Source organism: Zootoca vivipara, chromosome 5 (assembly GCF_963506605.1).
Source record: "Zootoca vivipara chromosome 5, rZooViv1.1, whole genome shotgun sequence".
Classification (NCBI taxonomy): Eukaryota; Metazoa; Chordata; class Lepidosauria; order Squamata; family Lacertidae; genus Zootoca; species Zootoca vivipara.
The window spans coordinates 95880667-95901965 of record NC_083280.1 but is presented as its reverse complement, the minus strand read 5'-3'; the positions used below and the strand labels follow the sequence as shown (position 1 = coordinate 95901965).

The window sequence follows — 21299 nt, the reverse complement described above, 5'->3', positions numbered from 1 at the left end:
TTTGGGCACTTTTTGAGTCTTATTCACCTCTTCAGAGACAATTGTATATGTGTTATGTATTCCATTCCCTCCAGCAGGGCCATTTCTAGGGGTAGGCTGGGTGGTGCGGGGCGCCAGGGCGCCGGATTGGCAGGGGGCTCTGCGCGGCAAACACGCTGCGCACTGTGCCCGCCCACCAACCGCGTGAAGAAACGGGGCAGGGCGGGGACGCCGGAGCGATCTGCGCACCAGGGCACCAGGGCACCCGACCTGCTTAAGACGGCCCTGCCCTCCAGTTGCATATATATGATTTAGTGCAGGCATCCCCAAACTTCGGCCCTCCAGATGTTTTGGACTACAATTCCCATCATCCCTGACCACTGGCCCTGACCACTGGACTACAATTCCCATCATCCCTGACCACTTGTCCCTGACCCATCATCCCTGACCACTGGCTAGGGATCATGGGAGTTGTAGTTCCAAAACATCTGGAGGGCCGCAGTTTGGGGATGCCTGATTTAGTGGTCTTTGTTATTTCTATTCAAACTCAGTAGAAGAGCTCCTGAGGTGCAGGCAACAGTTTTCATCAGGCTTGGATGTGACTTTTGCCTGAATTTGATTGTGTCGGGTACAAATAAACAAACAACACCAACGATTTTACAAAATTTTGGGTTTCTACAAAGTGCTGGGCAGCACAGGCACTCACCATAGTAACATATAAAACCCTACATGACTTGAGACCAAGTTATCTGAAAGACCATAGTCTCCCATACAAGCCTGCCTGGGTTTTTAATGATCTTTGGCAGAGCCCCTTCTTTCCACCCCATCAACAACGTCATCTGGTGTGACAGCCTCAAGCAACTTTAGAGACTTCGCCATTGTTTCACTGTTGTGGTGATGGCCACTACCTCAGATGGATTTAGGACTACCCTTATTTCTGTGCTTGTAACTTGTTTTAAATACTGTGTTCTAAAATCTTGGTAATAAACAACAACAACAATTTAAAAAACCAATGAGCACCACCATTAGACAACTTCATGGAAGATAGAAAGCCTAAAGCCCTGGAATCTAAGTGAAACTGTTGATGCAGACTATCTCCGAATAAGCCACAAGGAAATGCCATCATATTGAGATAGAGCGATGGACCAGGTGGTCATTTGGTCGAATCCAAGTTCTTCATTCAAATTCAACTCTTGTCCCTTTCTGCCCGGCTTGATTCCAATAAGGGACACAATAATGTGGCTCAGCTGGATCCCTCAACTCCCCCAACCCATTTTGGGCGGGGAGGACTAATGATGAGCTGGAAAAGTGCGGGGCGGGAAGCATCTGGGCCGCGCTGGGCTGAAGGGAGACGGGGGAGGGGATCCGGATTAATTTTCCCACCACAAATTCTCACTGTCCCAGAAATCTGCGCTCTGTAGCCAGTCTCCGCGAAGCGAGCTCTAAATAAAGCTTGCGCTTGTGTTTCCCCCATCAGCAGAGCTGCCTTCGTATTATTATTATACATCCATAGCTTTTGCCTTCGGACCTTATAATTATGTCACACTGCAAGGGAAACCACCAGCATCTGGTGTGTGGTTGAGAAAACTTTTGTTTCAAGACTCGGAACTATTTATAGAAAGAAAAACTTGGTGGGGATAGTCATTTCCTAAAGTTTTTCAAGAAAATACGGCTAGGTTTCTATTAAAGGGGGGGGTTCTTCTCCTATACACACATGCATACATATATTTTTTAAAATAAAATAAAAGCCCCCTTTTACAAAAGAGGGAACCGGTAAGCAACTCGCTCCGGCTGTTACGCTGCGCCCCGCGTTGCGCAGTGTCGGCTGCCGGAGCGATTCCATTTAATCCCAGCGAACAGCAATGCAAACGCAACGCGGTGCCATAAATCAGACTTCTCTGAAAATAGGTGGCCAAGGCATATGCATTTCATTAAGAATTAAGAAGGAAGAAATAGGCGCGTTTCTTTTCTGCCTTTCCTCTTTCCTTGTTTTTTAAAGGGTGGATTTCTAACTTGCGTGGGGATCGAGGGCGCGTTTCCCACAGCAGAACTTGAAAGCTGCAGACCCACTGAAGCAGGCAGGGGTGGGGTGGGGTGGGGTGGGGTGCAGATGGATGGGGAGATGAATAATCGGCCACTGATCGTACGCACATCAGAGAGAGAAAAGCAAAACAAGGCCACCATCTCCCAAACGTTCAGCACTATATAGTTCGAGTCTAGGCGTGTTTACACAGAAGTAAAGTCAAGGGGACTTACTCCCAGGTAAGGATGCATAGGATTTTGCGACCAGAAAGTCCCATTGGTTTCGATGGCAGTGACGGAGGAGGAAAGAGCCCCAGTTCTCCAGTTGAAATGAACAGGTTTTGACATGCTGAGCTTTTTGACACATTGCGCTCCTGTGGGGTGGGGTGCAAGCTAAGCAAATCCATAAATGCGTTTCATGTGCCGAATGCAGCAGTGGTGAGTCCCCGGTTCAAATCCCACCTTAGCTAAGAGCTTCTGCACACTGTCTGCAACCCTCCGCGTGATCCTCAGCCGCCAATCCCCCCGGGGTCCAACAGTGCGCACTCCCAGGGGAGCCGAAAACTACCACCCTGCGCCCTTTTACTCAGCAATAAGTCTGTTCTGGGGTCACGAAGAGTCTGGGGTCACGAAGAGTCGGACACGACTAAACGACTAAACAACAACAACAAGTCTGTTGTATCTCTGCCCAAGCGAGACTTAGGCGAAGGGCACCATCGTCTCTTCCCCTAAACTTGCAATGCGAAGCTAATAAAAGCAGCCTACCTGACATGGCTGTTGGCAGCATGGCTGGCATGTTATGGGCGCGGAGCACTTCGCATAGGGAAGCTGGAAGCTGGCCAAGCCTTCTCTAGCGGACAGCCTGGACCATCTTCATCACCCTTGAACGCCGCACTGCACTGATGGAGCCCAATGCGAGATCCAGTTGCTGGGCCTGAATCCGAGCTTCCTGCCTCAAAACAGCCTCGCTTCGCTCATTTTGAATAAATTAGTCCTCACTCCTCCAGGAAGCCTGACTTCGGAGTCGATCTCCAGCATCAAAATAAAGGGGCTTCCTTGGAGGTGGGGGTCGTCCCTCTGCTCCTCGGCTTCCCTAACCTCCACCCCTTCCTGCACCCGGATCCTCATTTCGTTTGGTAACCTTTGCGATCTGGGTGATGTGGGAATGGCCTGCGCGTCTTGGCCTGAATCGGGAGGAGAGAAGGGGCGAACCGGGCAGCCCTAGCCCGGAGAAAAGCGAACGAGAGCGAGCCGTTCCAGTTAAGAGTGAGGGGCAGAAAGCATACATTTGAGTTAAGAGTTCAAATTTAAGTGCCATCGCTCTCAAGGAGAGCGAGGAGAGCCAGGAGGGTCTTGCATTCTCGTCGAAACTAATGGGACTCTAACAAGTTTATCTGCGGCTGGATCATGTTATAGATACAATACAATTATTATTTTTAGGGGGATATGCCTGTAATTTAGGAGTGCAGTATTACACTACCAGTTCCTCATCGCCAAGACTTCTGATAAGTACCTGGACATCAAGACTTATCTTACTTTGGGGGGAGGTGGTACAATCTTATTTTGATCCAAATAGAAACCCCTTGACGTCTAAAATCAAACTTCCTTTTGTTTAATGGAGTGGAATTGCAGCCACGCATCCCGAGTCACGCTTGTTCCGAAGTTAGCCCCACCACAATCCCATGGGACTTCTTCCCGAGTCACTGTGCCTAGCGGAGCAACCCACTTAGCTCGGAAATGCCTTTGGGTGCTTCTCCTGTTAGCACAAGAAGCCCCAAGCCCCGGCATCATTACCCAAAAGGAAGGCGCCCCCCCCCGGATTCTCAGCAGCGCTTCTCCCCTCGCTGGCTCCGCCACCCGGTCCTTCCTTACGGAGCACCTGTTCGCAGCAGCATCTCTCGCCGGCGCACCTCAGCCACAACCTTCCCCCAAAGCCTCTGATTCCTCTGGGGGCGCCTCTGAACTCCAGAGAGCCAAACCTGCCACAGGTAACTTGTTCTCGGAAGAAACTTTCTCTCTCACATGCACACCCCACTCCCGACAGCCCCCATATCTGCCACCCCCGCCCCGCCTTGCAACCATCTGTGGAGCGCATGTCTCCTTTCCCCACTTTCCCAGCTCCTAGAAGGGGCCCTTTAGGAAACCAGCAAACATCTAAGTAAGGAGTTTAAAAGAAAAGAAGTCTTGATCACTTACAAGTAACTTCCACTGGTAAGGATGAGGAAAATCTGAGGGTAATAGACTGAGAGTAAAACGCTGCGCGGTGAGAAAAGGATCATGGTCGTTATCCAGCTCTGAGGACTCTCGAAAGGTCTGTTCCTTGGCTTAGGATAGATGTCTTCCTTGGGGGACCACAAAGGGTTAACTGCTCCCTCCCCCGGTTGGTGTGTGTCGTCCCCCCTCCCGTCACTTTGGGTGGGAGGGTGGCTGGGGGGAAGAGGCTCAGATGGGGAACTTGAGTTTGGATCCGGATTGGGCTGGGGGGAAGGAGCAAGAGAGGGGCTTGTTGGCTCAGTTTTGTTGTGTCTGGTTAATTTCCTGGGTGGTGGTGCTGTCTGTCTGTCTGTCTGTCTTTCTACAGAGCGATGGTCGCTGCTCCTCCAGCTCCTGCTGCTACCTCTGGCTCAGCTCCCCTGCCAGTCATCTCGCAGTGGTTGGAAGCTTGTTAGAGAGTGGCTTCTCTCGGCGGAATGATGATGCTCCCAGGGATTTGGAGGGCAGACTGCGCCTCTCTCCCTCTCTCCTCGCCAACTCTCCAGAGACTGCAAGCTGCCATTGGGTGAGCGGTGCCGGCAAACCGCCTCCTCTGTGTGTGTGTGTGTGTGTGTGTGTGTGTGTGTGTGTGTGTGCTGGTGGTGGCGGCGGCGGTGTTGTAACGATGACAATGGCATGACACTGATCCGGCAAAGCTGGAGAGCTCCCTTTCGGTGGCGGAGCAGCGCTTTCCAAGTTGGCTGGCTTGAAAAACAAGCGCCCAAGAGCCGGGAAGGGACGCCCTGCCTTCGCTTTTGCTCTTTGCTCTTCGCCGTTATCATTAAGGCAGCTCTTCAGCATCAGCCATGAGCATAGCACTTGGCAGAGGTTCAGGAGCCGAAGGGAACGAAATCTCTGCCCCACAGAGCTTACAATTCCTCGGCAATGAAAGCAATAACTGGGCCGGGGGGGGGTGTCCAGACGGCACTCCTTCCATTGACCCTTTTATTTCCCTTCCCTCCTTCTTTTGAATCTTTAAATATCCGTGGAAGTTTGAATTAGAGACTCCTCGGGGAAGGAATCTGCCATCGGTAGCACTGTATAAATACATTTATTAAAGTATTGTTGTAGTCGTCAGTACTGCCAGATGTGACTAGCTAAGAAATGATAGCTCCTGGCTGCATAACACCGCCAGAAACATTAAATAAAACCTTCCTGAGACAGACAGCGAGGTTCCCGAGCCACAAGGTGTTGTGCGTAGCGAGAAAGGGAGCGAGACATCTGAGCTGCGCCATGGCACAATGCAGGAGCCCGGTTCAAATCTCGCTAACCACACACTCTTAGTCCTCCGCCTGCCCGGGGGGGGGGGTGTAACAGTGGGATCGCTGCAAGGGTGGCTTCAAATCGCGTGAGAAGCACCCAGGACAAAGTGCTTCGTTATCTTTGGCCTCCACTAAAATCGAGGCATGTCAGATAACCATTTCCATGCTCTGTAACTGGCCGGGGGGGGGGGGGGGGTCCTTCAGCCAAAACTGATTGCCAAAGCAGTGAAAATCTGCAACAGGAAAGGAGGGATTCCTCGGTACTTGTGAATGTGGCTGCCTCTTTCGGCCCCTGCCTGGGAGCTGGTAATCCACCACCAGGCCTGCTCTTCCATTACTCTGCAGACTTTAGAAGTGGCTGAACTCTCAACTCCCATCATTAATTGATTTTTTTTTTATTGCCCCTTTTTCTATGTTTTTAGCGGGTTCTATTTTAGCTGTTAGCAGCCATGAGTCCCTGACAGGGGAAAAGGCGGTACACGAAGAATAAATATAACCATTATCATCCCTGGCCCTTGGGCATGTTGGCTGGGACTCATGGGATATATAAAGGGGCGTGGCCAAGGGGAGAGCAGGGGGCAGCTGTCCCCCATCAAGTAAATAAATAAAAAATACTTAACTAAAAGTAGAAATTGTAGAAAGATTTTGACAAATTTTTCCGAGCATCTGGGGTCAAAAGTAATTTAAAACAACTGTTGCTGTGACATTTCATTCCGAATCTGCTAGACAAGAGCCAGACAGAGGAGGAAGTCAGGTGGGTGTCCTGCCCTGGCGAACATAAATCTTGGCTACGCCCACGGATTTATATACTGTACTAAGACACCCGCAGGGTCCGCCGATCCCCATCCCTGCTCTAGAAGAAAGCAGAGCCACGGCTCTACTCCGAAAGAAAGGAAGCTTCATCCCTCGTGCCTTTGAATCCCACCCCCACCATCGGTCTCTGCAATCCTAGACTCGGGAAGATCCTTGCTCGCTCTCGGTGGTCTAACGAGGTGTGCCAGCTATAGCACTGAAATGAAATTTGTCGAGGATCCTCCTGTAAGTCCCCACTCCCCCCACAAACCGTTTAAAGCTCTCTCCTCTTTATACACGGCACTATATAAAGAGGTGCGTGAACTGCCCCTCAAGCAGAAAGATGAGATTAAGACAGAATTTTGGGGAACAGGACAGCTGCAGAGAGTGAAGCGTGGGGGTCTTGCGTATTGTGTATCTATATAAGACCAACTCTAGCATTCTTTGGTCAATGTTCAGAGAGCTTCGTTGACATTCCCCTGTTGTAACCCTTACAACAACCCTGCGAGGTAGCAGGTCTGTCAGAATTTTCTCATTCTGAGCTGAAGCGGAGAGGTTGTGGCACCAGGTTCATGGCAATGGGGGGAAATTCCAGGGAATCCTGAGTCGCAACTCACAGTGCGAGCCTATCCGTTCCCACTGAGGAATAAGCCGCATGCAGTTCCACGGGGCTCTCTCCTAGGTGAGTGCGGTGTAGTCGCCCGCTAGTATTGGACGAGGACCGAGTGAATGAAGGATTAAGTGGACTCGAATCTGAGATGAACCAGGATTCAGTCATGAAACGTGGGGCTCCAACCCACGACCCTGAATCTCCTGCTCAGGCACAGCAGCCTCTCAGCCTCAACTACCTCACAGGGTGATTGTAAGGATATAACAGAGAGGAAGAGACCCAGACACGACACCCTGAGCTCCTTGCAGGAAAGGTGGGATATACATGTAATGGATACATAAGTATTTGGACTGCAGCGCTTCCCCTCTTAGACAAAACCTGGCTATCTCCCTATACGGCCAGAGGAAAGCTGATTCCGAGAACTGCCTTTCCTCTATTTCTGAACTCTGATGCACGACCAGCACAAATGGAGAGAGGGACCTATTCCCGTGGGCAACGGCTTCTGGCGACCCTCACCCCGTGCGACCCTCCCGGGTGGTTTGTAGCTGGTCATTTGAATCCGGGACTTGGTCAGGATACCTAGCCGTCAAAGCGGGCGTAGAACCTTAACACGCTTTAATGTTAACCTCTCCCGACGTAAGTGAATCTCCCAGGGGGCGAAATGTTAATTATTATTCTCTCTCCAAGCAGAAAGATTAAATTTCGCCTCGTCCGTCAGTGATTTCCACCACCACCCAGAAACGAGAGAAGGGGGAGCAGTTTGGTACCTGAAGAGGGAGCTCAGCAGCCCCACCCAAGGAGTTACTTACCCCTTCTCCCATGGAGACTATTTTTAATAGTTGCATGGTGGTACGTACTTTAAATGAACTCGGATCCATCCTAAAGGGCCCTTGCACAATCCAGGTGACTGTTCTGTGCACTTACTTGGAACTGGACTGACTTCCCGTTGTTGGCATAGGATCGGACCACGAAGCTGTAATTCTAAACATGCTTATTAAGAAACGTCGCATTGGCCTCGGCCAAACTGGCTGCAGAACAAACGCCTCAAAGCTCCAACTGAACAATGAATTCACACGATCCTTACCCTCCTCCCTTCCTCCAGGGATCTAGGAGCAATCTGCCCTCCACAAAATACAATTGTTGCACAATTTTAGAAATTTCAATAAAAAAATCAGTCAAAAACACCAGTAGGTTTTGGCTGAGTGGTGGGGACTGGCTTAAGGCAAGTAAGCTTTATGGTAGGGGAGATAGAATTAAGGACCTCTCCCCCCCCACTCTAAGTGAGGCGCAACCCGATCCTATGGAACTTTGGCTTGGAAGAGGACTCAATGGCAAATCAGCAGGATTAGGCTTACTCGGAGGTAAATTCCACTGAATTTAATGGGACTTTAAATTGAATAAGAATTTAGGAAGAGGAACAGACTCTCCTCCTCCCACACGCACACACAATTAGACCAAATCACTGGTCTGTTGCTTTCTTTAAAGAGAAAAACAAACGTTTGGAACACTTCGATTTTATGACAGCAGACATGGGATAAGTTGAAGTGTCCTGTTTTAGCGGCAGAATTCTCTTCAAAGATTTGACAATGAGAGAGACCGATTTCGTGGCAGTCCTTTATTATTAGAAAGTGAAAGTCTCGTTTCCACAGAAATGACAGTGGCAGAGGAAGCGTGTATCTGACATGCTGGTGCGATGAGCTGATACCGTTAAGAGGAGCGAACAGGACTGCACAGATGGGATCCTAACGAGATCTGGAGCTGCGCTCCCAGGCGAAGCCGGCTGGAAGTTTTGTCCTGTTTGATGGACAAGGGTTTCCGGAGACCGAGCCTCAACAAACAGATTCCCAGAGCAATGTGTGAACCTTTCTCAAAAATATGTTCTTGCGTCACCTTCCGAAAGCAAGCTTACATTCTGCTTTTTGTTTCTGTTTCGGCATAGCCCTGAATGTGCGCAAGCGAACGCAACGAAATCCATTTTAGAACGAAAACCTCAGGAGACTCCTGTGTGTCTGTGTGTGTGTGTGTGTGTGTGTGTGTGTGTGTAAGTCTTTTAAATAGTAATAATAATCTGCATTGATCTGCCTAGTAATATTTATAAGCCTGCATCGTAAGGCTGTCATTCTAGACTAACTTTGCCTGGGAGAAATCCCATTTAACTTCTGGGTAGCGACTATACTCCTGTATAGGCAGTGTAAACCTGAAAGGTGAAGTGCCGCTCTTGAAAACTGCCGAGATCTGTTAAGTGCTGCGATGGAAAGAAAGAAGAGATACAATTTCGTTGGTGGGTTGTAAGGCGTTGCTTTCTTTAAACGATGCACCTTTAACCAAATTCCCACCAAGGCAGGCAGGCCATCAAGGCGTGCCTGGCGTGGAGCCGGTGGGCGAAAGAATAATAAAAAGTGGCATCTCCCCTTCCCCAGCACTGTTCATTTGGTTTATCTTGTCTCTAGGACTGCAGTATTTTAACCAGTGTAAATTATTCCCAGGGCAGAACGACGCGCGTCTATTGTATCTGGAGTCAATCTGGAGTAGAGAGCAGGGTGTGCAAGCGAGCTGCATCGGGCCACGCATTGTTTCGTGGGCGAGAAGATTCCTTCGTCCCTCGCTCCAAAGTCTACTTCACTATCGCTCCCTTCCCATTCAGAACCAAATACAGTAGTGACGTGTTTCACTCCGGATTGTTGTTCAGAGTGCTATTCAGGGATTCCGGAAAGAGCGAGAGAGACAGAGAGAGAGCTCTGTATTCTCTTATATACACACACACACACACACACGGCTACCTGTCGGTATCTTATCATAGCTGCCAAGTTTTCCCTTTTCTCACGAGGAAGCCTATTCAGCATAAGGGAAAATCCCTTAAAAAGGGATAACTTGGCAGCTATGTATCTTATACACTCCGGATCTGTCCCTGCACTGAAGATCGTGGTCTTCCATTCGGGACATCACCCCGCCAGATCTGGAGTTTGGGAAGGGGCTCATCCAGGAAGACCGCCTGCCTAACTGAAGCCCACGATCCCTTTCATTCAGCTCCTAGGAGCAGCATTTTCATTGAAAGGGAAGCCGCAGCAGAAACCTATTATTATTATTATTATTATTATTATTATTATTATTATTATTATTATTATTATTATTACTTCTATTTCTAAAAAGCGTGGGGGGTATCTATACTCCTCCTGGGGCTGGATTTAGCTCTTGTTCATCAGATGATGAGCAGGGATTAAATCCTGCTCAGTTCGGCTACACGCCCCTGTTCCCTCCTAAGAAAAGGTCACACGGCCAATGCAGGGCAAGGCTTAACCTTGCCTCCCTCCCTCCTGCCCTGGCCCCTGGCTTTGGAGGGAATGGCCTTGCAAGCCGACTTGAACCCACTTTATTTATTTATTTATAAATTTTCTATACCGCGCTGCATTCGAAGATCACAGAGCAGTTTGCAATATAAAAAAACATCAAAAATACATACCATAATAACAAACAAAAACAACAACTACCCCTTTCCAGTCTGAGTTACAATCTGAGCATCGCAACCGCGGTGGGCAAAGAGAGTCAGAGGAAGAAGACCGGAAGCGCAGAGCCTGAAACTGGTTTTGTATCGCTCTGAATCTAACTTTCCTCTTCCAAAGCCAACAGGCTGACCCAAGAAATGGAGTGTTTAATAGAACGGGTTTAACAGCTTGATTTGTATTCTTCTTTGTAGGAAATACGACTGGGTTCAAGAGAATGATGCAGAGCCTGGAGCTGGAAGCCTGCAGACAGTCACTGGGAAGTAAGGCTCTCCGACCCACCCGCCGCCCCAAGATCCACGTGGAATCCAGGATTTACTGTCGAGTAAACGATGAGAGGCTCGGGTTGCGCGCCCGTGGGCTGGAGCCGAGAAGTTTCAAAGAAAACTTCCTCCACCATCCCAATATTGAGCTAATATTGACCAACCTTTCAGAGTTGCTGTAAGGAAAACGGAGGCAGTGTGGTGGAATACTTTAGGGGTGCTAAAGACCAGCAAATAATCCCTCCATAAAAGCCACCTTTTCCATAAAACTGAGTTTAGGAAGAGGCAACGACTTTTCTCCGTCCTCATCCCACCCTACTCTGACTTCTCCTTTCCCTTATGTCTTCCAATACCATTTAGATTGTAATCTCTTCGTGGCGGGGGCCTGTTTTGCACCTTGATGGAATTGTTCACGATGTGTAATACATTCATCATCATCATCATCAATTAATGAAATAAAGATGATGATAGGAGAGATCTTGAATTCATTCATCCCTAACCTTGTTATTTTGCTGGTGTTCCTCACCACAGCTGAAGGTCGAGATTGAATGCTATCTTCATCCTCACTAAGTCCAAAAATATGGACCAAAAACATGGCCAAAATACAAAACTCCCCCATACCCAAAACACACACTTTGATTCCTTCTGCAAATCAAAGATAGGGGGTGGAGTGTGGAATAAACAGAAGGATGGAGAGGAGAGAGAGACTGAAAGCCAGGCTGCTACATTAACATTTCCCCCTCTCCTTTTTTTGCACAGGGAAAAGAGAGGGAGGGAGGGAGGGAGGGAGGGAGGGAGGGAGGAAGGAAGGAAGGAAGGAAGGAAGGAAGGAAGGAAGGAAGGAAGGAAGGAAGGAAGGAAGGAAGGAAGGAAGGAAGGAAGGAAGGAAAGAGAAAGAAAGAAAGAAAGAAAGAAAGAAAGAAAGAAAGAAAGAAAGAAAGAAAGAAAGAAAGAAAGAAAGAAAGAAAGAAAGAAAGAAAGAAAGAAGAGGTATCTCTGCATTCAAAAGGATATGATTTCACGGGAGTGGGGAGAATTGGTCTTTCCAAGGCTCGATGAAAGAGGGAATAATTGCCTCTCCCTCCCAGTCTAGCCTCTAAGCAGCCCGAGTCAATTACACCCGCTATTGTTTAGGGAAAGTGAAGGATCTTCATCTTTCTCCTCTCTCTCTCTCTCTTTCTCTCTCTCTCTCCCTCTGGTTATTATTTTTATTACCTTACATTTGCAGTTGCAGACTAAAGAGGAGGTCGTCATTCATAGAATCATAGAGTTGGAAGAGACCACAAGGGTCATCCAGTCCAACCCCCTGCCAAGCAGGAAACACCATCAGTATTCACCTGTCTGGGGCTCTGAATCGCCCTCTCAGTCTCACCTGTGTCCTTTGCAAGGAGGACGACACAAAGCAGACTGCTATCTTTTCTCTAGACTTCCGCGTGCCCCGCTTTCCTCGTTTCATTTTGCTCCCCACCCCAAAACAAAGGATAACAACATACATGGGCAAGGAACGAAGCTAGGAGAGAGAGCTTTTTTCTCTGACTCGCAAACTGTTTTTCCCAACTCGCCAGTACTGTATAGTTTCTGCAGCGGCTGCCTCCTGCTTTCTGAAGCTGCCCTGTCGCCTTCCCTGCTCCCTCTGGAATCTGCTTCCCACAGTGTGATTTCAAATATGCCAAGCCAGGCTGAGTGAGTATCGCACAAATACACTTCCTAGGGAATGACTGCAGCTCTTGGCTGATTCACACAAGCTTGATCCTTAAGTGATGCACATCAGGTAATACTGTGCACGTGTCAATTTGCATTGCACATATAAATCCAGGGAGAAAGCTTTTATCACCTGCCAGCATCGTTGCCAGTTCTCCATTTAGCTAAAAGAGTGCAAGGGCAGATTCAGGTGCCTCACTTGGTTTTTCCTTAAAAAGGTGACTGCACCATGACAGGTAGCAGAGAATACTGCACTGAGTTGGCTTTTTGAAAAATCATTTTCTTGGAAGCCACATGGGTCTTTTTTTCACATTTGCAAGTCACCACGACGTTGCAATCAAATAAATCAAGGACTAGTTTACACATTGCATGCTCAGATTACTGTAAGATTGAATGATGAATATGTGAATTGCCTTCACAGAGATAACTTTTGATTCACCTCAAACTTCATGCTTCTCAGTGGATACAGTTCACACATTCAGTTTCCAATAATCAATCAAGTGTTGTACTTGCTAGTTTGGACCAATTTTCCAACTGTCACCTGTTTGGGTGTGGTGTGACCCTCTGTAGTTTTCATTATTATTGATCTATGCCCTTCTTTAGTGCAGTATATTCTCTTTGCACGCCCCTCCCAAGGAAGTACAGTATCTCCATCACCTACAGTGACCTCTGCACTGCCTATGGCTCAGTTTTCCGCTTAAATGGTGGGAATTCCACCAGGTAGGTGCCTGTGCTCATGACATTCTTTACTCTCTGAGCTCCAGACTCTCCTCCCCACCTTCCTCCAATTACAGATACATGGGAACAAGTTGTAGTGAGAAAAATACATTTTGCACATGTTTCAGTGCTAAGTCTGTGTGATTCACATTAAGGTTCAGATTTCAGTGCGCTGGTCCTCTGTATTCTCCTTAATGCTGGAGAAAAATTTACCATCCAGTCAGTAGTTCAGATAAGATGCAAATATGTAGTGCGGTAAATGCATTTTCTTCTCTCCTGCTTGACAGAACAATACAGAAGAGCACCCTTGTCAAATGGTTGTATCACATGCACACATATCATTGGGGTAAGCGGTCATCTGCAATCATAGAATTGTAGAGTTTGAAGGGACCATGAGGGTCATGAAGTCCAAGCACCTGCAATGTAGGAATCTTTTGCCCAATGTCAGGTTTGAACTCACGCCCCCTGTGTTTGAGAGACTCATCCCACCCCATGAAACTCTATCTGGATTCAATAGGAGCAACTACCAGTACTTGCAGGCAGTAGCTGCAGTAGATAGTTTGATGAACTCCCTGAAACAGGGAAGAAAACAGAGGTGTGAGGGGGGAGACCTTGCTGTCTGGCTTTGTAATGCTTGGAAAATCCAGATCTCTGGACTCACACATCAACTTAGAAGCCAAAGAAAAAGCTACAACTGTGTGCCAGTGTGTCACCAGTATGACTGATCATACCAATTTCAGAATGCTAGCTTTGTTATGGATGGTTCATCATCTGTCTAGTGCATGCATGAATGAATGAATGAGCCATTCCAATGTATCAATTTAGCATCATTCCTTGGTTTTTATTTGTGGGAATGTTGAAGATACTAGGAAAGGATATATTGATTATATATTATCCTTCCTCATTCATGCTAGTGAGCTGGTAGCAGAGTACATTCCCCTGTGTATTGCAGGGAGCTAGTTGGTAGATTCGTTTGAATCTCTTGAGTTAAGCAATCCAGTCTGGCTTTTCCAGATTGAATTTGTTCCTGGTAAATCCCCTTTGTTCCCTCTTAAAAAGAATAAAGACACAACAGTCTTCTCTTAAAAGTAATAAGAAGTTTACTCACATTCAGTTCACAGTATGATCCTGAAGAGAGGCTTTAGCTTGTAGTTACAGAAAAGAGTGTGGGTTTATCCCATATGGGGATTGAGTCCATGTGCTGCTGGCTGAGAGCCAGCAGACAGCAAAAGCATCAAGAAAACAGCGTCAAGAGAAGCGTCAAGAGAGAGGGAAGATGGCTGTGTGAACAGCCCTTTTATGGGGTCTCCCAGGGTCAAGCCCATCTACCTGGTCACATGCAGGGGAAGAATGTTCCAGACATTCTCCTGGCTGGAGTAACATCCTCCTCCATCCCCCTCAAAGAGTAACAGGAAATGTTGCATTTGACTGCTTTCTGTGATGTTACATTCCACATGATTGACATAGATTTGGTAAGGCGTTTTGAGAATTCTCATGCAAATGCTAAATATAAACTTTCAGAAAACAAAAAAGGGAATCCATTCACATTCAGCTGCAATTCATCAAAGGCTGGCCAGTCCTATGATGTGCAGACATGTGTGAACTGTCCCTTAGCCCCCTAAAACAAAAAGAAGAGAGTCCTGGAACCCTTAAGATGCTGGTAGCATCCCTAGGCAAAGCAGCTACTTCAACATAAATGTATCTGATGCCTTGGGAACAAAGTGGTGAGATGTAGCAGGATGAAGATGAGTAAGAAAGAGTTAGTTTATCTGGTTACTGCAAGAACATACTTTTGCAGTTGGCCCTGAACTGTTCATAAGTCGCTTTCATCTCTTTGATTATATAATACACAAACTAACCACCATAGGCTCTGGCCACGCCAGTTAAATGCTGCACTTTGCTAAAGAACAATAACACAATCTCAGAGGGAAAAAAGCAACCCAATGGTTAAACATCTCAGCATCTTATTTGGAAACAGGGCAGGCTCACAGATATCCATCACTTAATGACTGCATCATTGGGGGAGGGCTTCACTTGCAGGTGTGAGTGGTCTAGCACAGGTATAATGCCATATAGGACCTTCATATCTCCTTAAAAACAAATACACAAGAGCAGTATCAGGAATTGCAGAAGAATGGATATTCATGAATGTGTGGACTAGTCCCTACCACCAAGGAACAGACGCAAAGTTAAAGAGAAACACATTTATGCACAGGAAAACTCTTTTCATCAGTTACAGGTAGGTATACGTGTTGGTCTGACGTAGTCGAAACAAAATAAAAAAATTCCTTCAGCACCTTAGAGACCAACTAAGTTTGCCATTGGTATGAGCTTTCGTGTGTATCTGAAGAAGTGTGCATTGCACACGCACAGGGCAGGGTTGGGTGTACATCCATTTGAAATAATGGTGACTTGCTTCTGCTAAACAGTGTGATAGAAAGAGTTTACGGCAGGGTCAGTTGTTGTGTGGGCTCTAGATACAAGATACCACTGCTCCCACAATGCTATCTGAGCAGAAAACAATAGTTTTCATGTGGCAGGAACCCCACAAGACACAGAGACCTTTGATTGAAACTCACATTCAATACAAACAAACCAGCGACTGAGAGCAAAACGTGACAGAGAAGGTGTGGGGTGTTTTTCCTCTTTCCTAATACTAGAACTTAGGTCATCCCATGAAACTGATTAGCAGGAGATTCAGGATAGACAGCATTTAATGCAGGTATGGAATGCATCGCCAGAGCCAGAAAATGTGATGACTGACTTAGGTGGTCTTAAAGGAGTCTAGCAATGGCTACTAGTCATGATGGTAAAAGGAAGGAAGCCTTCAGGTTTGGAGGCCTTTGGGTACCATTTGTGGGGAACCTCAATGACAGGTGGCGGATGCCTTCGTGTCCTGCATGTGAGCTCTCTGAGGTGAGGTATCTGGTTGAGCACTGTGGGAGACAGAACAACAATTAAATTGTCTGGTCCACCTGGACTCTCTCTCCTTAAGTTCTTAATTGGCTGGGGCTTAAATTTGTGTGAGGGCTGGAACTCAGCTCATTCCATCTTCTTCATTCTCTCTTGTATTAGATGCATTTTGACATGGCAGCAGCAAAAGATGAACCTTTGTCCAATATGGAAAAAAAACTGGTTCCCGTGTGCATGTTGGGCACTGGTTGGCTGCAACATCAGATGTGCTGCGCATGTGGAATGGCTCCTCCAAAATCATAGATGGAACCTACAGCTGCCTGGGATAGGAGCCATTCACACATTCTGCTAGGGCCATGGTCTGAACATGAATTCTTCCACAAAATCAAATCACCAGAGGCATTTTGTGATTCAGCCCTTCCTAAAACTCTGCGTGAAAGTGACAGACTTTCAGAGAAGCCACAGTCCCTCTTTGCAGTCCGGCACACACACATTCTTAGGTGCAAGCCCCACTGAACTTACTCATGCCTAGAAATAGCTACAGCCCTATGTATGCTGGCAAGTTGAAACCCACATTTACTCGGAAATAAATGCCACTGACTTAAGCAGGGCTCCAGCAACTGTGCACAGGGTTGAGGGTCCTGTACACTTACTTAAATGTGTACATGACCTCAACCCTGTTGTTCAATACCTGCTTTAACCCTCTCCAAGCCCTCTTCAATGTGGCATAAATGAGCAGAAGATCAGGGCTGCAAACTTTCAAGGCCAGACTCCCGAAGCAACGTTACTCAGCTCAAGGAGGTCCTGCAAGAGAAAAATGTACTTGGTGGCCTACATCGCAGGGGCTAGTGCTTGGGAGAGAGACCGACTGACGACAGTGAGACTTCACCCTGAGCTCATGATACGATGGCAGGGTCTGATGATTGTCAGCCGGGAAGGGGGTTCCGGGTTCGAATCCCGCTTCGCCTTGAAGCGGCTCTGGCTCAACGGCTAGTCTAGGACCTCTCAAACTCGGGTCTTCAGCTGTTGTTGGACTACAAATCCCATTATCCCTGGCTAGTAGGACTAGTCCCTGGGGCCACACGCCCGGCCCCGCGACTGCACCGCACCGGAGCTGATTGCTCCATTCTACCTTGCAGGGTTGGTGCAAAGCTGCCTTGGGCTTCCCTAAAGAACCTGCTCCAGTCTGCGCCTTCGTGCAGCAAGCGCCCATCTCCTCTTCCTGGTCCTGGCTAAGACACCCTCGCCCGGCCCATTTGCAGGTGAAGCTCCAAAGGGTCAGGATTGAGGCTCCACACTCACTCTGGTGCATTTTGGACCGTGAGAGAGAAAGGGGAAAGGGGGGGCGGCGGCGGAGAGAAATAATCCCGCAGCTATGCAAAAGGAGGGGGGGCGGAATAAAAGACAGGGATCTTTAACGTGCGGTTCAACAGGTAGAAACTCGGCTGGAGCAAAGGAATGTGGAAATACAACTCGCGGCAGGCAGGCAGGCAGGCCGCCTCGCGCGACACGCAGTATCCGGGAGGGAGGGCAAGCAGACCGGCCGGCCTTGTCTGCCGAAGGAAAGCACCTGCCCCTCGTCTTCCCCCAGCCCCGCGGCCAGCCCTGGCAACTCCACCCCTGCTCTGCCCTGCAGCCTGCCCGCCCCCCGGCCGCTCTTCACTCCCAGGCGCCTGGCAGGTTCCTATTATCGCGTCTCGGGGCGGGAAAGAGAGCGATGCTCGCGCAGTGGATCTAGGCTAGGGCCACCGTCGGAGGGCCGTCTCCGTAGCAGCAGGGACGCCCGCCCCGTCGCTCCTGATCTCCCTGCTGGCGGATCCCTCTCTCATGAAGACGAGGGGTGCTGCTTTTGCGGGTCGGTGGGGCCCATCTAGTAGCTGACACCCCATTCCCCTCCCCCAATACAAACACACATATACCGTCCACGGATTTTAATTGTGGGAGGAGGGAGACAGGATCGCACCCTCGGAAGCTTTCCTACACCCACCTCTTCGGCGTGGGGCATGGGCACGATCTCCCCTCAATGATCTGGCGCTTGGCACAGCCGGATCCTGCTCACGGGGAGGTGAGTCGTCGGGTCCCCAGGGAAGCAGCGATCCTATGCCCTCGCTCTCTCTATTGCAGGGTGGACCCGCTCCGGATTCCGCGCGAGCGATAGGCTCCCGATCTTAGGCTGCGGTTCCAAAGCACGTTTACGAAGGAGGAAGCCGAGCTTCTGGGTTAGCCGGCTGCTCAGGAGTTAACCCCTGCGAGCCTGAAGCCTTGGCAGCTTGACCCTAGCTATGCGTTCTTGGAAAGGGAAAGCGGCTGGGTGCTGACTTTCCTCCCCAGTCAGCGCGCGCAGGAGGCTGCAGCGAACCTGTGCACCTTTACTCAGAAGTAAGTCTTGCCGAGTTCCAAAGGAAACGGAAGCTTCTTCTGTATGGTCTCACCCACAGTGTCTACTCTGAAGAAAGTTCCTCTCATTGCAATGGCGTTTACTTCTAAGTACATCTGTACTTGGGATTGCAGCCTAGGGATGTGTTCCTGGGTTATTGTTTTCTTTTAAAAAAACAAAACCACAGTTATTCAGTCCCTCTTTGTCCTACACCAGTTAACAAACGAAACACCAATATGTAAAATGTCCTTTTTTGCAGACTCAGGCACGTAGACCAGACACTGCGCAACGCAGCAACGTTTTGCAAATTGCTGTGCTCACATGACCGGCGCCTCCAAACTTGTGGGAGGGAGGAAGAAATCGATAATTCTTTTTAGCTTATCGCCGCGCGGCTTGGATTCACAAGCCCTTTCTCTCTCTCAACGCAAGTTCAGGGCTGGGACAGGCGACAGACATTCAGGTCCCCCCTCCGCTCCTTGCAGAGATCTAATATTTGGTGCCCGAAAACCTGCCTGCGAGTTTGCAACAACCCATTTCCAGAAGCGGTGCAAAGAACGGCAATGACATAACCAACAAAAAGCAATATGTGGCATTGTTGACACACAACTTCAGAAACCTCTCCTCGGATCCCGACACCCCCACCCCCCTCGATGCAACCCGGTCTCGTACTCACCCTAGTTTGACATAGATGACTCCGAAGCAGAGAAACACGTAGAAAATCCACCTTCGGAAGTTTCTGTGCATGATCTAGGAGGGCGTGGAGTGAGCCATATAATATGAAATTGTGCGGGGGGGGGGAGGGGGCCGAGAGAGCGGAGCGGCCGCAAAAGGGATCTTTGCCGATTAAATCCCAGCAGCAGGAAGCCTTTGGGGGATTCTCCAAAGACCCGGCAGGGGGGCACCGAGGCAGAGTTCAAATGATCGGCTCCCCCTGCAACCATGGGGGCCAAAAAACAACAAAGGGGGAAGACAGAGAGAAGGGCTTTTGCATTTTTTTAATTGCAAAAAGCAACCACATGGAGGATCGCGAGGGGAGTCTCCCGGAGAGGAGAACAGGCGTCGCTGCGGATCGACTGCCTCGCTGCAACCTGGAAGCTCAATGCGTTTCTACTTGTTCTGACTTCTCCAGGTAGCACCACGTATCTTGCGATCTGTAGCTGCAGGTAGGAGGAGATCTCTCGCTCGCTCGCTCGCTCTCTCTCTCTCTCTCACACGCACTTCGCGCGCGCGCCTCCTCTGCTGCCTTTTGCATTTCCAACGCTCATCTCTCCAGTTCCACATACAAAATAAAGGGGAGGGGGATTCACAGATAATTATAGGGTCTGCAAACGAAGCATTTGTCTTCGGCAAAATTGGGCGCGCACACACCCTCTTCAGCAGACATAGTAACATTAAAAACAAGTTTAAAACTAATCCTGTAATCCGATTAAAGCCCAAACGTGCATCCCGACCCGTAGAAGGAAGTCCCACTGCTTTTATTTTATTTATATAATTTGTATACCGCCCTTCATCCGAAGAGCTCAGGGTGGTTCGCAGCATAAAAATACACAAAATGCATAATGCATAATAAAAATAAGAGCAAGAACAAACTCCCTCTCCCACAAACGCATTTAAAATGATATAGGATGTTAATCAGCCCAGGGGTTGGAAGAAGGGGGTCGTTTTCGCCTGCCATCCTGAGCAGACCTACCTGGGAACATTGAGCTTGGTGAGGCTTGCTATTGAGTGAACATAGGAATGCGTTATTCAATCGAACAGCATAGTTATATACATGGGAAGTGACTTAAAAAAACACTGATTACATTTACATATTTTTCATATGCAGATTTCATCAGTAAAAAACACTTAGGATGGGAGAAGACTTCCTTTGGTTTTAGAACCTTAGTGAGGCCATTTTTCTCAGGGTCATCACAAGAGTAAAGAAATCATAGTCAATAAAGCATAATTATTATAGAGATGAATTAAATATGTATCCGATGGAAATCAATTTAACAAAGCAGCTTTCAAAGCAATGCATGTGCAGGTCACAGTAGTCTTTGCAGGCTTGTGGGAGGCAATGGGCACTTTGAAGATGGCACCTAATACGCACCATTTTGTGGGATATTCAGAAAGAGCAATCAAGTCCAACATTTCCTGCTTGCTAGAATGGGCATTCAGAGGAATGTGGGGCCAACAGGGAGGACTTCCTGTCAAACCTGTGGGAGCCGCAGCCGCTTCCCTCTGGTAGAGATGGGCATAACTCATAAAAGGCAAGTAATGTCACCATCTCTCTCTCTCTTACTCTCTTGCCTCTTCCTCTGCTTCCTGCGATCTAGTCTGATCTCTCATACCTCACCCATAATTCAACTTCAGACTTCACTTTAATCTAAACTCCAATATGTACCTGTAACTGCAGCCTAAGCCTGCCACCAGATTGCTACTGAATGTGAAATTTGAGTAAACTCTATTTTATTCTAAGAATACTGTTTTGTACTGTTAATGTTTTAAGTGGGATAAAAAGGGGGGGGTACCAGGAAGAATCCAGGCTGTACTGAGGCATCCTGGTTGCTTCATCAAAAAGGCTGAAACCAGCTGAATCAACAGCTTCCTATATGGCTACAAAGGGTACAGCTTTCTGCTCTGCTGTACTCACAAACTTGAGCAAGGAAGGATAATATCTGATATATCCTCTCCTACCTTCCACACACACCCCTGCACATTGTTGTATGTGTATTAAAAATAGTTTGAAAAATCTACTGCCTAAATAATCAGAGGATCTTTGTATTTCCTCATGATGTTATTTATTCATCTAATTAATTAATTAACAATTGCCTACATTGTGTAACCCTATTTACAGGCAACTCTCAAGCTGCGCATTTGATGCATGTGTCTCCATGCACGTGTGCACTGCATCTGGCACCGGAAGGGGGG

At 48.2% G+C, this 21299-nt stretch overlaps 1 protein-coding gene across 2 annotated transcripts in view; it reads right to left on the bottom strand.

The window, feature by feature from the left end:
- Window positions 1-19728, bottom strand: part of WNT7B (Wnt family member 7B) — a 129468-nt gene extending 109740 nt beyond the window's left edge. Inside the window, exon 1 of one of the 2 annotated variants that reach the window (XM_035137569.2) lies at window positions 19063-19728. In XM_035137569.2, coding sequence (XP_034993460.1) covers window positions 19063-19133 — 71 coding nt within the window. In that variant the 5' untranslated portion in view covers window positions 19134-19728. Of the gene's footprint in view, window positions 1-17999; window positions 18063-19062 lie in introns of those variants that run through there. The other variant, XM_060275161.1, reaches the window with a different exon arrangement.
- Window positions 19729-21299: the final 1571 nt, after the last annotated feature.